General features: G+C 37.3%; 1 protein-coding gene across 1 annotated transcript in view; it reads left to right on the top strand.

The window, feature by feature from the left end:
* CLINT1 (clathrin interactor 1) overlaps positions 1–17,612 on the top strand; it is a 47,785-nt gene extending 30,173 nt beyond the window's left edge. The window contains exons 6-12 of the mRNA XM_040573072.1: positions 1,514–1,688; positions 5,276–5,510; positions 6,491–6,572; positions 10,281–10,358; positions 14,260–14,555; positions 15,194–15,398; positions 15,884–17,612. Of these exons, the coding sequence (XP_040429006.1) occupies positions 1,514–1,688; positions 5,276–5,510; positions 6,491–6,572; positions 10,281–10,358; positions 14,260–14,555; positions 15,194–15,398; positions 15,884–16,245 (1,433 nt within the window). The 3' untranslated portion in view covers positions 16,246–17,612. The remainder of the gene's footprint in view (positions 1–1,513; positions 1,689–5,275; positions 5,511–6,490; positions 6,573–10,280; positions 10,359–14,259; positions 14,556–15,193; positions 15,399–15,883) is intronic.
* Positions 17,613–18,085: the final 473 nt, after the last annotated feature.

Genomic DNA, 18,085 nt, shown 5'->3' with positions numbered 1-18,085 from the left:
CCTCATTTTAAAATTCATATCACACAAGAACCTTTTAGTGGAATCTCCATTAAAATGCTGAAGAACCTGACATACCTGAAATAAGGCCATTTCACTCTCCTGCAAAATTTAACAGTAGTATATTTCTAACTATTTCTCCTTCTCCAATGATAGAGATCCCACTGAGTATCCGGCTGTTTTTTAACAAGCACTCAACGTAGAAAAAGTTTGTCAGTCTGTTATGGATCTAAACAAGATATCATTGGAGATCTGCATTTATCTCTTTGATAAGAAAATACATCCTAGTACATCTCAAATTCTGCACCTTGTAGTGCTGGAATCATCATTTTCTTTTTGTTTCAAATGGCTTAATTGAATACATTTTGAACATAACCTGAGATGCAATATAATTTTTATGTAATTTGAAGTATTAAATTTCTCACCTTTCTTTCTACTGTTCAGTTTTACCCAGCTTAAGTAATAAAATCTTATTAGTGTTTTTACATTTTTCAATAGTAAAAACAACAACAAAAAAAACACCCTTGTTGCATGGGTGCGATGGTCCAAAATATAAAAATGCTTACATCTTAGTGTTGTCTAGAAACTGAGCTATACAGTTTTGTATACCTATATTCTCAGCTGAAGGTCTAATGTAAGATCACAATGCTAGTTATTAAAGCATGATGTGGTTCTGATAGTTAAGTCTTTGTTAGAATTAAGTGCTGTTTTTTCTTTTAAATTAAACTTAGGTTGTTTGAGTATGTTTAAGCCCAAGCTTTAGTCTTTACAAAAAAAAAACCTTAATTTGATTGTACAGCAAATGTACTGATTCTAAGTAAAACCATCAGCTGTTTGCAAGCTCTCAGTGTGGAGGTCTTGATTACTGGAATAGAAAAAGAATGAATGATGTCTGTAAGTGTTCAGTAAAGATGTTCAGGATATTCAGTGGCTGAAAAGGTGGGTTGCTTTACTGCTTCTTCCTTTTAAAAGAAGCTTTTATTTGTACACTGAGCATGGAAAAGAAAGAGCAAAGCTATCACGCATTTCATGCTTGTCTTTCAATATTTTGGTACTATGCTTTTATCTGTTCATGAGTCTCAATGTATAAATGTTTGTTTTACCTCTGAACACACAGGTTAGCCGAGAATGAAATATCATGTGTTAAATGACTGTTACAAAGCTGGCATGCCCCATTTCTGATGAGCTGCTTATTTGTAGCCGGCGTTGATTGTACTTCTTGTGCCTTTCTGGCAGAATCCTACAGTATTCTGATGTGCTGTGTAGTGCATTAAGGTTGTGTGGCTGTCATAAACAAAAGTCTTTGATTCTGCATTCCTGCCACTTAATGATTGGCATTACATGCTGTGCCTTGCTGTAATAGTGTTGATTCAGCACTATGGGAGCTTTCAGTTTCCTTTGAAAACCTGTGAGCTTTGTGTTTGCAGGGGAGGGAGGCTTGGGAGTGATTCAGAAAACACTATGGGCATTTATTTGCTGTTACCTTTAGTATTTTTTATCTTAATGCCTTACACAGGTGAAAGATATGATCCTGAGCCCAAGTCAAAGTGGGATGAAGAATGGGATAAAAAACCTGCGTTTCCGTTCAGTGATAAGTTAGGTGAGCTAAGCGACAAAATTGGAAGCACGATCGATGATACCATCAGCAAGTTCCGAAGGAAAGATAGAGAGGACTCTCCAGAAAGGTGCAGGTATTAGAGTCATTTTAACATGGATTTATTCTGTGAAATTGTTGTTATAAAGCTCCTTGACACCGCTGATTATTAGTTACAATCTGCTGCCATTCTTCATGTGGAAACGTGTGTGGGGTCAATACTTGCTTCTCTTACGAAGCTCTTGCTGGCCTCTGGGAATCACATAGCTCTGTTGATAGTTAACTGCTGTTGGCTGCCTTCCGTTATAGCCCCTAGCTTAGATGCCTGCTGGCAAAGCAGGGAATTTGGCTGAAGTTTCTTAATCTTTGCTTGTCTCAGCATTTCAGTGGTCTTCCTTGAGCCAGTGTACCTGAAGCTGTCATTTAATGCTACAGTTACCCTGAATGCTCAAGTGCTAAAGGAGGAGATAAAAAATAAATAATAATTTCCTTAGATCTGTCTTGACATCATACATCTTCCCTGAGCCCATCTCAGGAAGAACAGACTGCAGGTGACTTACTGAAATACATTAAAAAAAATAAATAAAAAATTGAACCTTCTTAAGAAACTTGTATTTTACGTATGGCCACTAAAGGTTTTGAAGTAAGAAGAAAAACCTACCCTGGTTTGCCTGCAGAAAGAGCTTTAAAAGCATCACTCTTCAACAGGTGCATTGAATTTTATTATCTGGAGTTCAAATTTGTGCTTAAGAGTCTGAAATTGCTGCAGAGGAAGTGCTTAAGTATATTGAAATAATCCCCTTTTGGGAGACATCTTAATTCAAATTTACGCTGAGAATTTAGAGGTATTTTTAACAGGAATATGTTCAAATTTTTGTGCATTTATATACGCAGACGTACATACGTATATGTTACAAAACTTCAGCAATTTTGTAGGAAAATAAAAATAACGACAGTGGTAGCATTTCCAAGAAAAAGGCAGTATGGCCTTTTTACTGGGATATTAATAACTAATGAAACTGGTATTCTTTGCACGCATCTGGGTTCCCTCTTAGATTTTACTATCAATAGACTACAAAGAAGAAGGGATCAGAAGTACACAATTTCAGACTTAACCATGATGTATCGCTGTGTACTTTTCTGTACCTACCTTTGAAATGTGCCGTAATGCCTGTACAGCTTACTGTCCACAGTTCATGTAGACAATGTGCAGTAAACTTTTTAATCTTGCTACTTTTGCTTTATTTCTGAATGACTTGTGGAGATAAAAGCCTTGCACCTTCCAGCGTTTCAGACGGTCCTTTTTGCAGTCTTTTCCCTAGGAAGGGTGACTGAATGGTGGGACTTGTTCATCTGGCAAATGTGCTGTTTTTATGTTCTGTTGTTTCTAGCTTAATAGCTTTATAAATCATTTTCTTTAGCACTGTAAAACCAATAAAGGTCTTGAAGCACAGAAAATGAATCTGACTTGCACATCTTCAGGATGGTTACTGGAATTCAGATGGCACAACCTTTACCTCCAACATACTCACTAGAAATACTTGGCCTAACTTCTGGCTTTCTGACTGCTTGCAAAGCTGGCAGTTTCCATGGAAGAAGAAAAAAAGTGCTTGAACTAGCTAAGAACTTAACTTGTGATATAGCTGGCTTGAGTTTATAGAAGATTTTGGTGAAAGTGCTGTTCGCGTAGCTAAATGGAGTAAACTAGTCTGTGTATTTCTTTGGTTTCTGGAAGTTGCAACGATGTACTTTGTTTGTAGCTCTCTTAATTACTTGGTACAGTGCAAGCTATAACTTTTATTTTTGACTTAATTCTGCAATTCTCAGTTAAAGCACTGTAATTTTACTATTCTGAGCATGGTAAACACTTCAAGGGAACATTAATCTGTAATGTTTGCTTGCTGTTAATGTGAAGGTTAAGGAACACTTCAAAACTGTCTCACAAGATCTGTTTTTTAGTGGTACAAGTTGTTGTAGAAAACTGAGTATTGTAATGTTTGGCCTGCATTCTGGCATATATATATTTAATTTCTTTTCTCCAAAGCTTTTAGACGCTTAGTGTGTCTTAGCAGACACAAAATAAGATCACTAAAGACTCTCCCCTTTCCATTCTTACGTTGATCAGACTTTAGTTATCAATCACTTGTCAACCTACAGAATGTGTGTGTGGACTAGGCAGACTCTGTAGTGATGACGAGAATTACATTGCAGCAGGCTGTAATAGACTCAGTTGTGATGTCCTGATCTTAGATGTGTTCAACACGTTTCAAAGGCAACGTTGATTCTGAACGCCTTGGAGGAGTATAGGTGATGTGTACTAACATTAAAACCAGCCTTGTTTGGAGGCTTGTATTAAATCCTGATGTCATAATTGAAAAATGAGGTTAGTGTCCCATCTTATTTATTTTGCACATAGCATATGTGCAGAAATCCAGAACTGGAAGAGCAGTAGCCTGCTGTTGCAAGCCGAGGTTGAAGTGCCTTGGAAATGTGAGCTTAGGTGATGCTGTTTGAGTTCACTTGTCTGTATAAGGCTGGTTCAAGCAAATTCCAGTAGTTACTCGGTTGGCCTGAAGATATGATTTTAAAAATGCTGAGCATTTACTTTGCCTAATGGTAATGAATTGAGCCATCCCCAGCGGTGAAAAGGAAGTACGCATAAAGGAAGTAAGATGCCTACAGTGTATTCCGAAAAGCACACTATTGTTAACGGAGAACAAAGGCTACCCTCCAGAGTATATTGCAGTTACTGTCATATTCCCACTGACAAAGGGACAGCCTTTCTTAAATTTTGCAGTTTTTGTATTCTAATGCATTATTAAAATATAAAAACCTTCTACTTTCAACTGTGTTGCTAAGGGAATTACTATTTCAAAATACTTTTCAATATATTTAAGCTTTCTCTACAGCAATTTTCACCTTTGTGTACAAATCTTATCCTGATGATTACAAGCAACATGACTTGTTGAAGGAGCAATTGGTTTGCTTGTGAAAGGCTTGAATTGTAAGAGTAGAAAACATAACAGATTAAACAGATATTGCACAGTGACATCTAAAAAGTTTTCACCTGAAATGGTGATACTCTTATTCTTTTACATTTTGAGAATAAATGTGTTCTATGGAAAATGAATAGTATCATTTTAGTGCATAATTCTGTGAACATTTTTTTCCATAAACATTCTGAAGAAAATAAAAGCCCATTTATCTGGAAAGGGAAATAAGTTTAAATAGGAATGGTGTTCTTGAAATCTGAAAGATAATACCTGTATCTTGTGCACTGCTTTCTGGCTGTTGGGGTAAGTAATGAGCAGACTTGCCAACTAAACTTTTTGTTGCTGAAGTGTTACATAATGTGTGTGGGAGTTCCTGTCAGAAGGTAATTAAGCGTGCTGGATTTAAACCGTGATTTCCTCTTAACCTCTGCTGTGGCCTTGCAGTTAAGATGTAACAAAATATCTGCTTCTCTTATGTACTATAGGTGCAGTGCTATACGCTCTTTAAGATGTGTAACGTAAGGATAAAACATTAGCTTTCTCAAACGTAGGAAGTATTTTATTTTGTTCATTATGAAGCATCACTACAAGGAATTGCAGTAATCAAAACTCCTGTGGCTTAAGTCAACTGTCTGCTTAAGTAACTGGGAAATCCATTGTGAATGGTATTTTATCACTTCTGTTCTTCTAGTGACAGTGATGAGGAAAAATCACGAAGAGGTAAATCTCCCAAAGCTGAATTTAAAGATGAAGAGGAGACTGTGACAACCAAACATATTCATATTACACAGGCTACCACCACCATACACAAACGTACAGCAAATCCTTCGAAAACCATTGACCTGGGAGCGGCAGCGCATTATACAGGGGATAAAGCAAGTCCAGAACAGAATGTTGCATCTCATACTGCACAGCCTACGGCAAAGGTGAGATGACAGGAGAGTGAAATAAAATATGACTTTGGAAACTGTGTTCTTCTAAACACTGAAACAACTTAGTTTAGAAATCGAATTTTTGTTACACAGCATTCAAGGGAACCATTCTATCAAAAATAGGCACGTGCGGTTTTCAAAGGCGGTGAAACCAGCTGTTTAGTATTTGATCTGTAATTTAGCTAGGTTTCAGTGACTAGCTTCAGAGACAAACCTTCCATCTCTACAAAGCACTCATCTGAAATGATTTTGTGTTTTGGTTTTTAGTCTATTTCAAAATCAACCAACATCATCACAAACAGCTGCACTTTGAACTGTGTATTTCACTTGCAATATTTTAAAATTACATATCTTTTAGGTTCTTCTCTAAGTTGTTGTAGGTAATACAGCTAACACTTTAACAGGGTCATACCAAATTGCTTGTGAGAGCACAGTTGTCTTACTTTCTGAACTGGTGTGAACTTGAGCTGTCTGTTCAGCATGACTTAATGTCAGATCTGACTCAGTAACTTTCACAGGAAGTTCTGCTGTGTTACGCTTACATTCATCAAACAGGGCCCTGGTTTTCCTCATGCATCTGTATAGATACCATAGTGGAGTTTAAGGGAACCCATGGTCACATGGAGTATTTTGTCCTACTTTTAATTTCCTTGCTCTTTATGAGGAGGGATTGATTCTTAATCATAGTGGAACAGATAAAGTGCAACTCTTCTTCCTCTGACTTGCTTTTAATGTCAGTCGATGTAAAAGGAGTTCTGCAAACATCAATATTTCACTCTGCTGCTGTTCTTTAAAGGCAGAAGTCTTATTTTTGAACAAATGATGGTTCTGTCCAGTTCTGTTTTTTGATTCTTCACATGACAGAAATGAATTTGCAGTTCAAACAGCAGGAACCTCTAAAGGAAGCATCAACTAGCTTTTTGTTCAAAAAGAATTGGGGGTACAAAAGATTAACTGTGTGATTTCTTCTTCAGGCTTCTGTACCCTCTGGCAGCAAGTCTTCTAATGACCTGGTTGATCTGTTGTTTGATGGAGTAAGCCAGCCAGCCTCAACAGGTTAGTGCATTTTTTTTGTTGTCTTAATGTATATTCTGATGGACCAGTTTTGAGGATAAACTTGTTTGATGTTCCACAGATGAAGAGGAATAGATAAGCTGGGAAAGTAATACTCAAAAATTTAGAGCTGCCTAGAACCTTTTGCAGCAAGGTATTGTAAATGTTATTGCATGGGATTAATAAAAGTTAGCAGGACAAAGATTAACTACCAGATCAGTCAGAAGCTGTTTGTAATGCAATTAATTATAATTAACTCTAAAGGCAAGTGCAATCAATTCACATTTAAGCATTTCTCATAGTGCAATTCAAAGGCTGGACAGCTAGAAATGGATGAAATAGCTACCTAAAAGTAAACCTGTTCGTTGTGAAACATGTCCCTTCAGACTCTAAATGTGCAGTTGAATTCAAGTCCATTAATGCTCATATGGACTTACTCTTACGCTCTCAAATTGCAGTTTCTTTTTCAGAGTATGTTAAATATCAGTGCATTGTATACAGGATTGAAACGGGGATTCGGGAGTTCGGTTGTTTTGCTTATTACAAGTCTGCAAAGTTTTAGGTTTTTATTGTGCTTACAGGTTCTTCTAATACTAAGTTTTGATTACGACTAGCATGGAAGAGAAAAGGGACTTCCATGCATTTATGGCCTAACATTTAGAGTAAACAGTGAACAGAATTTTTGTTTAAAGATCAATTTGAATAGAGAATTAAATGTTCACGTGTTTTTATATATATGTAGAAACCTTTCATATAACTGTTCTCCATTGCAAAGAAACAAATTCTGTTATTGGAAATTGCATCATAATCATATTATTTGTAGAAGTCTGTATATGTCTTGGGCACCACAGATAGTCAGCTTCACCTTCATTTTAAAGAAAATGTAAAATTGTGTGTAACTTTATATACAGAGGTGTTCATGTACTTAGGATTTACAACAATTCAGTGGAATTTTAAGATCCTGGATCACAACCACTACGCCTAATCAATACTTGAAATTTCATTACCCAGATTTTAAGGCCTTTGTCCTCTTGACTGGAAAAAGAGAAGGGAGCTGTTTTGGTTTTACTTTGTTTATATACATAAGTCTGTATCTTTTTATATATAAAAAAAATTGTGTTAAGAACAGACATTTTCAGTTCGAATTGAGCCTTTCCATGTTTCAAACCATAGGTAAAGTGCTTTGACATTACAGCACATTTGAATCTTTCATCAGTTTGGTTCTCTGTAGCAAGCCCTTTTTTTGCCTTTTTGATTTTTTTTTCTTTTTTTCCCAAAGCAGCATTTACAAATGGTGTTGAGAAGAGGCGTATTACCAGCTGGTCCTGCTAAATAACCTCTCTTCTGACCTGGGAAGGCAGATGGAATGGGTTCATTCATAGTGACAGCTCTCACATGGGAATCTTTGAGGATAGCTCATGTTGAGAAGATTAGCACTGTCCTTCACGTGCAGGTCACTTGTTATGACCACTGTTCCTTGCAGCACAGGGTGTGGGAACATTCCCGGTGTCAAGCAAGACACAGGGAAGAGGTCACACACAGCCTTTGATCTAGCCTGTGAAGGAGTTGGCAGGGAAGTCATGTGAATTCAGGGAACTCAGAATTTGCTTATCTTTGTATTTTTAGGTGCAGAGATCTGGAAGAAAGTTGGTGAAGCTTGGGGGTTTACACGTTACTGAAGCAACACAATTTGTACATAAGGGGAGATGTCATGAAGGAGCAATCCGGGGAGTTGTAGAATGTATGAATAGACCTGCTGGAAGTATTTTTTTTGGTGTTACTGGAGACTAGGTTCTTTAATTTTAGCCGGCGATACCTTTTTTTTTGTCCAGAGTTGATGCATTCAGCTTAAGCTTTGCTATCTTCCTCTGGAAGTCAGTTTCATTTGAAAACATGCAACAGAGGTGGAGAAAAAATTGACTTGACTGAGAAAGTTAAGGTGTTATTTTGGGTTTGAACCTAGTTGTTTTTAAAATGAAATTATCACTAGATGCTTTGACAAATAACCAAGGGGGGGGGATAGTAAGTGTCGCATGAGAGCTTGTTTCTGTTTTAGGATGTGGTCCGATAGAATTTGAGTGTGGTATCTCTGCTTATAAACCTTCAAACCATTACTGTGTCCATCTCAGAGTTCAGAACGTGTGGTGGAAAAATTACTTGAAAACGTTCATTGCAGTAGACAAAACTGTGGGTTCATCAGAGCACGTTTTTAGCCTGATATTTCACTGGCTTATCCTCCCCTTTTCATTCATAATTTGCATTCAGTATAAAACTTCTGTATTAATGGATGAAAGGTGCTTATTACATCACTTCAGAATTTGTGTTGAAGAAATTTTTTAACTTTGTAATCTTCTCCCTTTTGAAAAGGTGGTGAAATGGTTTTAGTAGTGCTATATTTCTGAAAATTTAAAGACTGTCCTTGCATTCCCTTCTCTTGTTCTATACCATATGCTGCAGGAAGAGATACTTCCCCTTGGAAGAACAGTCGCCTTCCTAGCAATGTCTACAGTAAAATAACATTAAAAAGAAATACAAGTATGCATGTATTAGAAAGTGGATGGCTCCTTTTATTACTGCTAGCCATTTATTAAAAAGGAGATGGTTCTAGTTTAATTAACCCAGTTGAGAGTAGCAGATGGGGCAGAATGTCTTGCAGCGATAAGACAATTCAGAAATGGCACCAGATGTTGGAAGCTGTCCCTGGTGGTGTTTGAGTGCAGCACAGATGTTCCAGTCCCACCTGGCTAGTTTCTAAGCACTGCAGGCTAAGCAGCTGTGATGTAACCTATATAATGTACGCATAACACTAAAAGCAAAATAATTGAACTGCTGCAGCTTCTTCTAAGGGTAGGACTGTTTGGAGGTGAAATCTTTGAGGACAAACAAATAAGGTCAATTTCTTAGCTTTCTGGGGTCTGTGGAGTAGCTAGTTAAAAGCAATAGTGAGGATAATTGACAGATTTGTTGTAAAATATTTCTCGTTTATTTAAAGGAAAAAAGCTTTCTAGTATATGATTCTTAAATCTTCTGTTTCTATATCTTGGCTGTGGTTTTTTTGTGAAAAAACATGCTACATTCAGAAGTTGATAACTTATTTGCTGTATACAGATGTCTGGTAGGAAAACTTAATGTTCCTGCTGTAGAAAGGACACAAAGATCTTAAAAAAAAAAAAAAAAAAAAAAGCAATCACAAACACAAGCCACGTCCTTGAGATTCCAATTCAAGATTACTGCAAAATCATTCATGCTTTAAGTAACATAAAAATAAATATAAGATGATATTTAATTTTTCATAGTAAGCATAATAAATTAACTCTTTTTGTGGTGAGAATGTTTGGCTTTATATATAAAAACTTCCAAAGTTTTATTTTCACAAACTGTCAGACTAGCAGCATCCCTCGTTAGGAGAACCCTTTCTAACCTTTTTATTCTTTTTAAATTTATTTTTAGAGATATCAAGAACTCGGATCTTAAGAAAACAAAACTGCAAAATCTGCAGTGTAGCTGGAAATAATCCAGTTTATTGTTGCTCAGGCTTGTATAAATATAGTATGGTGATGAACAGGAAAACCATTGTGGACTTATGGAGCAGAATCAATAAATCCATCCTGCTAAATACAGGACAGCTTTTCTTCATAAATTCTGCATACATTTATTGCAATGGTTCTTTGTAGAGTCCTTTAACAGTATTCGGCTTCCTTCTGTTTCTAGGTGGATCAACTGACCCATTTGGAGGATTTGCTGATTTTAGTTCAGCTGCTGCTACAGCAAGTTTCCCATCATCGCAAGGTAGGATTAATTTACAGATTGAAATGCTGTTTAAGGGCAGAGAGAGGGGAAGAGATGCCACGTGGCGTTATTGAAAGTCATTTCTCTTTCCAAGGCAAACCCTGTTTGTTTAACTGGATACAAGTGTTGATATTGAGTAAGGAAGAGATCCGTTGTCTAGCACAGCACTTAGCACTTGTCTCATGGGCCTAAAACTCTTTGTCAACTCTGTTTCAGAAAAATGTGTTAGGGGTTCCAAATACACCCCTGTTTATTTAAAAGCACATAATAAAACTTAGAGCAAAGCTCCAAATCTAATTTTGGAACTAACTGAAACAAAATGTGACTAAGTAAAACCTGAAACAAGTGTGGGTCTAAATGCTGGCTGAAGTGCTCACTAAGCATCGTAGAGCCCAGCACACCCCACTTCTCTAATAGTGGGCAGAGCTGTCTTAACTGGCCTTCTACAGTGATGAATGTTTCAATATGATGGTATCTGTGTTTCCAAAATGACTGGAAAATTGGCTGTAGTGATAGGACTATTCGGATTATTAATCATCATAGTCTTCCCAGTGCTTTGTGTGAGATTATTCAACTATTTGCAGTAAAAACTAGTCATTTTTCTAATACTTCAACTAACAGTTTGCAAGCTTTTCAGACACGGGTAGATAATTAAGGAAAGAACCTACTAGCTGCTTGGGCCTGGGGGGAAGGACTTGGATGAGGTGCTTGATAGTCTGCTTTGCTTGATTGTGGTAATGCTGACTGTGAACTGAAAAGTACACAGAAGGTCTTAACGCTGTTTTTTATAGTTTCTAAATATGTACAGAGTTCATATTGGTCTTAAGAACTTTCAAGACAGGCAGAACAGTAAATTAAATGGGTAAGTTGAACAAAAACAAAAGACAATCATGTTCAATGGAAAATAGGAGCTCACTTGTGCTAGAAAAATGAGATACCCTCAGCTTCCATCTGTCTCCTAAGATTTAAAAAAAGAAAGTGTGCATCTCTAAACAATTACAAGCTTAATTATGTTGGCCTTGTCAGATTGCGTAATGAGGGAAGGCTGTGACAAGCTACTTCCAGTCTTCAATGCTGTCTGGGTTACTACTGGAAAACCTAATACATTGGAGGGGAATTCTGTCAAGGTGTGTGCCCCGTGTACACAGTATAATGTCATTGACTGATGCCTATATGCATTTGTGGGATGAAGCTGACTAACACTTTTATCATGGCGAAGTAACAGTTTATTTTCATTTCCCTTTTAAGAGAAACCTATTTTAAAAAAAAAAAGTGTGGATCTTGCTGAAGTCCGAGGTGAACAAGTCCGTGCCAATCAGAAGAGCAAGGTTTTTAGTAATGCTCATTAGGACAGCACTCAGTTTTGCCCTTGCCTGGCTGTATGCCCCGCACTTTAGAGTTTTCCTGTGCCCAGGCAGCTGGCTCGGTGCAGTCATTTTGCATGCAAACAGACAAGTTACTAGGTACACACAGCCACTGTTTGAAAAACAACATGCACAGAATTTCTCTTAAAGCTGGACTGTGGAAAAAATAAATGCTAGGAAGCCACCTAAAGCAATCAACTTCTTTTTGGTCAAGTGTTTTTGGAGCCTCCAGTGCTACCCAGGCAGAACAGTGCTGCAAATGAACACAGAGGGAGGGAAGTTGGCTATTTTTTGTGAAGTTAACTTGGACAGTGTTGGTGTTTTTGTAGCTGGGTGATCTCAGTGAGAATGCAGGAATACATCTAGAGTGTGGAAAGATCAGCAGATCTACCTGTGAGACAGCTTTTAGTCAGCATATTTATAGTTTGTCACTTTTTTCACATGTGCTATGTTAAGAAAATGTACTGGACGTGTATTAATAATATACCTTTAATTTACTTAGCAGGAAAGAACTGCTGTAATTTTTTCACAGGCTTTCTCACTCAAAACCAAGCTGTTTTGCAAACACAAAGCCGCCTACTATGCAAATAATTTGTGTGTTAATACAGCCTAAATTGATACAATCCTTTATCTGCATTAACATGATTAATCTATTCCAATCACCATTATGCAAGGGACAAGTAGTCCTGTAAAATGATTAATCATTCCTGAACAGCCTAAGCCCCTGTAGAAATCTTTTTCTTCTTGATTAATCATCTTTGAAGTTCTACTGAAGGGGCAAAGCCGTATACGTTTTATCCCCACTTCCATTATTGGTGCTCATTGCACAGGTCTGAACGTAGATAAGTAAATGCTGAGTGTGCTTCTTCTAGGAGGAATATTTAAAGTAGGTTTTAATTTTTAATATGCAATACTAATTGAAATATTCTAATATAGCCCATGTTTGTGAGGGAGATCAAAGCAAATGTTCTAGCAAGGCCCTAAGCTAATGAATATGGGTCCACTTGTGCAATGATATTGTTGGCAATACTTAGATTTTGTGAACAGATTCACTCTCCTACCATTCTTTAAATTCTAATGCATTGATGAAGATAAAGATGATTAAGGGCTGAACGTGTATATTGATGGTCTTTCACATTCCATGTAATTTATTGCTATTATGTTTTGAGTAGGTAGAATGTAGTTGCAGACAATTGCTATGGGTGGCCGTTAAAGAGCTGGGCATCGTATGGGTTAGGAAGTGGAAGCTGACACTGGATTCATCTGCTCCAGCTTTACGTGCTCGAATTTTTATTAGCTCATCTAAAGAAATTCAGAGGATGATTTACTGTTCATTAGAACTCGTTCACTTCATATGGCAATGACATTGCTTGTGACTTAGCTCAAGTATCACAAGAATATCAGTGACATAATCAAAAAGCTGACCTGTACAATGGCCCAAACTTGGAACAAGATTCATGATGTAGGAATGAGAGCAGCTTAAATGGCATTGCTTTATTTTTAGCATCTCCTGTGGATGCTGTTTTAATCTCTTATTCCCCTATCGCTGCTCTGAAGTAATTCTTTTCTTTTTAAGTTAAAAAAGCATTTTTTAAGGGAGATAACATCTACTTCCATTTGACTCAAAGGTTATGAAATATTCTCAGTTCACTGGTTTGTGTATGGACATGTGTGATCCTGAAATCGGTACCCTTGTGGTTGTGTATAAACAAGCTATACTGTTAGACACTTCATATCTCTCTCTGCATCTTACTGTGAATTGCTTTTTATTAAAACACTTGTCTGCAAAAACCCTGGCATGTTGAAATGAAACAGTGTTAGTGACGACCTACGAGTTCAACAAAACTTTTCCTGAGAGATGTATTAGATCCAAAATTGAATTCAATTTCTGTTTTAAATCAAGGGACATCTTGAAAACTTGATGTGTTTTGCATGAGCACTTCATGGGATGGGACTATCACCTCAAATAAGAATTCCCTGGTAACTTGCTTTCAAAGCTTTTATTCCCCTCAACATTTTTTATATGAAGAGTTACTGATTGTATATAGCAAATTTAGAAATAGTTGGTTTTGTATTTTATCATGATGGAATTTGCTTCATCAAGTGGCTCGTTCCTGACAGCAGTTCTCTCAGCAAGGACCAGGGCTCCGAGCTAAGAAGGTGATAAATTTCATCAAGTTCTACGTTTGGTTTTGCTTGTTGCCTACATTCTACTCTGAAGTTATCTTTCTTTCAAATTTTGTCTAAAGAAAACCTGTCCCTACTTGTTTCGTATCTACAGGTGACATGTTATCAAATATCATTCTTTCTGTGTAGGGGTGTTTTCATATTTCCTTTGCTACCTTGTTAAAATTGTTGGAATATTCATGAGAGGGAGTGATGTCCAGATGGAGGTTCTACCTGCAGATGTTAATCTGGACAGACACAGATCAGCTCTCATTTGTTTCAGTTCATGGAATATGGGACTTGTTTAGTGCCTTTCTCTAAGCCTTCTACCTTTTCTTCCGTCTTCCTTCCTCTTGCACTGTTCCCTTCAGGTACAGCAACAAGTGGAAATGGAGACTTTGGTGACTGGAGTGCCTTCAACCAAGCTTCTCCTTGTCCTAGTGCTTCATCTGGAGAGCTCTTCAGCAACGTGGCACAGCAGCCAGCTATAGAGCTCTTCAGTAGCTCGCAGCCAGCTTCTGGCCAGGCTCCAACTGCTTCAAATTCTGCAGATCTTTTTGATTTGATGGGCCCCTCTCAGACAACTATGACCTCTTCACAAAGTATGAATTTCTCTATGATGAGCTCCAATGCTGTAGGCATCGGTTTACCCATGTCAAGGTCACAGGTATGCAGCTGTTTGTACGATTTCCTAATCTTTTGCTTTCTCCTTAATGTTGTGTCTGAAAATGATAGACTGGTCTCCTGAAAAGAAAATATATTAGAAGTTCTAGAAAAGTTCTTGAAAAGCCTCTTTTTATATGCCAGTCCTCTCTGAGATGGTCTTCATTGCTGTATTAAGTGTTGCAGTTTTTCTGGGGAAGAAGGTTGATGTTTTAAACCTTAAAGCCATCATCCACCGAATGCTACAGGTTTCCAGTCTCAAGGGGATGGAGGTGAGGACTAGCCTGTATTCTCAAAATCTGGAGTTGACTGCTTACATGGAGAGTCACTGATTTTTTGGAAACCATAGCAGGTTGATTTGGTATTAGGAGTTAAAAATCAGTATGTCTGAGTTGAGAACTTGACTACAGGTTATCACTGTCATACTAAATAGGGATTAGGGCATCTTGATACTACTTCAACCCATTCTAATGGTGTAACAGCAAATGGGAGCACTGCTTTGGAAGAGCTGAAATTCACGTCTAGAAACAAAGCAATTTCAGTGTCTCCTTCTTGTCTTCTGTGGAAAAATAAATACCTGTTGTTTAGTCCTGAAGCCTATTAGTAAATTGTTTCAGTGTATCCCAACAACTTCTTTTCTAGCCTCTGCAGAGCGTGAACACTTTGATGCCGAAGCCTAACCCTCTTTATAATGCAAGCACAGAGATGGTCCAGAAGAACGCAAGCAAAACTCTACCTTCAACTTGGTCAGATCCCAGTGTAAATATCAGTTTGGACAATTTAGTACCTGGGATGCAGCCTTCCAAACCCCAGCAGCCATCGCTTAATACCATGATGCAGCAACAAAGTGAGTTACTGTTGGTGCACCGTTTTGCTTTGCACACTGAGCTCTCTAGGGATTTAGTAAGCTGTCCTTGAGATGAAGTATTCTGCTAATTATTTTCATACGTTGTCATAATTGTTTCTTAAACTACTGTGATGCTTCTGACACAAAATGGTATTCTCTAAACAGAGCCTGACAAGCTAGGAGGCTAGTAACTGCATGCCTTTACTGCAGAGTTTACACTGTTGGCGTATCTTGATTTCAGGCTTCCTTATCTCTAGAAGTTCTCTAGAATATGCATAGCAGCATGTATTGCTACCAAACGCTATTTAAAAATTGTTTTTAAATGTTTTCTGAGTCCTCACATAGAAAATACGGAAACGAACGAAATAGCTACATTCTGGGCCATCATATATTCACGGCAGTGATTGCATAAGTTAATTAAAATAAATAGGGCCTTCAAACAGAATCTGCTTTACTGTTTTTGAATTCTTATTCTCCTTTTGCAGATATGCAACAACCTATGAATGTCATGACTCAAAACTTTGCAGCTGTGAACCTTAGTCCTCAACCTAACATGATGCCTGTACGACCCCAGACAAGCCCACTGATGGGAGGGTCTGTTCCTGTGGGGATGGGAATGCAGAGTGTGATGTCAGGTACGATGGGGATGACCTCCATGGGACCCACGCCTATGATGAACCAGGGAATGATGGGGATAAACATGAACATGGGATTGCCAGCTACAGGAATGGGTTTGACGGGCACAATAGGAATGGGAGTACCCAATATCTCTATGACCTCTATGACTACTGGGACTGTTCAACCCAAGCAAGATGCCTTTGCAAACTTTGCCAATTTTAGCAAATAAAGATTGTAAAAATAAATAAATTAAAAATAAATGGGCAGACTGAATGAAGGATTTTTAGCTGCACAAATATAGCTGGGGAAGGGATGGAAAACACTGATCAATACTACTTTTTTTTTTCTTTAGCAGTTAAAGTATCTACATAAAGAACCAAAAGCTATTTTCTAAATGTTGAAATAACTAGTGTTCAAATTCTGGAGAGATGAAAGGTTCTTCTAAGGAATGTATTAGATTTTGCAAAATAATTTGTATTGAGACCATCAAAGCCTTTCCTAGGTAGAAGAACCAATTTTAACTTCGGGACTTGATGGAAGACTGGAATGGGGGTTGGGTAAAAATGTTTGAATCTAATTTTATACTTTTCTTTTTTCTTGAAGAGCTTGACTTTCTTTTCCCCCTCTCCCTGATCGCTTTGTCATAATTGGATCATTCCTTTTACTACCACTCTGAGTCCACAATTGAAGTCACTCAAGTACTATAATCAGTTTTTTATAAGAATATATATTTTTGTCCAAAAAATGGCTTACATATGTGATTATGGCTAATTCAAAGGAACCTGGAATGTATATATACTTTTGCTAATGTTCCAGTCGCACTGCTATATTACCCAAATTTTTATGGTAAACATCGTCTCTCAGCAATTTGGTGATCAATAGATTTTTGGGGCTTTACATGCCTCTGTTATAACTGATATCCAGTGCAGGTCTGGGAGAAGATTTATCTGAGACTGCTGGAAGGTTTCCTTTTATACAACTCCAGAAAATGCACTTTCTTGCAGTTTTTACAGTGGCAGCTAGCATCCTTTTTACCACCAGCTATGGAGCCACTGGTTTACAGTGTCAGCAGCAGTCAGAAAGCAAAAATGTTTATTTTTTGCATCATTACAAAAATAACAAGGCAGATTACACCATGTTATGTAAATCTATAACCCGACCTAATCCAACAGCATTGAATCTTAGCTTTCATACAACCCTTGGTGATTCTTTTGTGTAAATATGGCATTTAGCAGCTGTGGAATCCAATAGAGGAGTAAAATATATATATTAATAAAGGAAACCTGTAGCAGTCAAAGATTTTACTGACTTAGTGAAAACAAAAGAATGGATTAAGATTTTGGGGGGTTTTTGTTTTTCCTTCTGTAATTCTGCATCTAAGTCCACATGAATCATGATTCTAGAATCTGGAATACAAAGACATTGTTGTATTCACAAATTGGGAATATTGGTAAGAATAAGCACTATACTATAGGTATGAAACTTATTGCCTCCCTTTTCTTATGTTGGATTTTTTTTATTATTAAATTGATAAAACTTTGTTTTCATTGTATTCATAATGTTCTGTTATACATAACATTAAAATGTTCATTAAAATCAATGTTGGGCTGCTTTGCCTTTCATTCCATTTGACGTTTATGAGAGCATTTGGGAAAAAAAATAATTATAATTTGGGCAAAGTAATTTTTATAAATAATTTAAAATTGTTTAATGACTTCTTATCTGAAGCCTTTCCTATCTGGCTCTACTGTTAGGAATTAAAAATGAAGCAGGCAAGATATCCTGACCCGCTCCAGCCTTGCTAATGCTCCATCTACAACATTTCTAATTAGGCAGAAATTCATGTACTTCAGCTAAGTGGTAATGAAAAGTGATTCATTTGCTGAATAAGAGATGAGAGTGAGTGTAATTAGCTGACTGCGGTTTTTAATCTTTCAACAATTCAATGTGTTTAAATTAGTTTCAAAGAATAGGAGCTTTCAAGTGTTGTTACATCAAAGTAATCAAGGCAGGCTTTAACAGCTGAGTAGGAGAGATGGCTCTGGTTCCTGTGCTGAAACCTTAAACTT

The sequence above is a fragment of the Cygnus olor genome, chromosome 14, assembly GCF_009769625.2.
Source record: "Cygnus olor isolate bCygOlo1 chromosome 14, bCygOlo1.pri.v2, whole genome shotgun sequence".
Classification (NCBI taxonomy): Eukaryota; Metazoa; Chordata; class Aves; order Anseriformes; family Anatidae; genus Cygnus; species Cygnus olor.
Note: the sequence above shows the minus strand (reverse complement) of the source record. Positions and strands in the feature narration are given on the sequence as shown.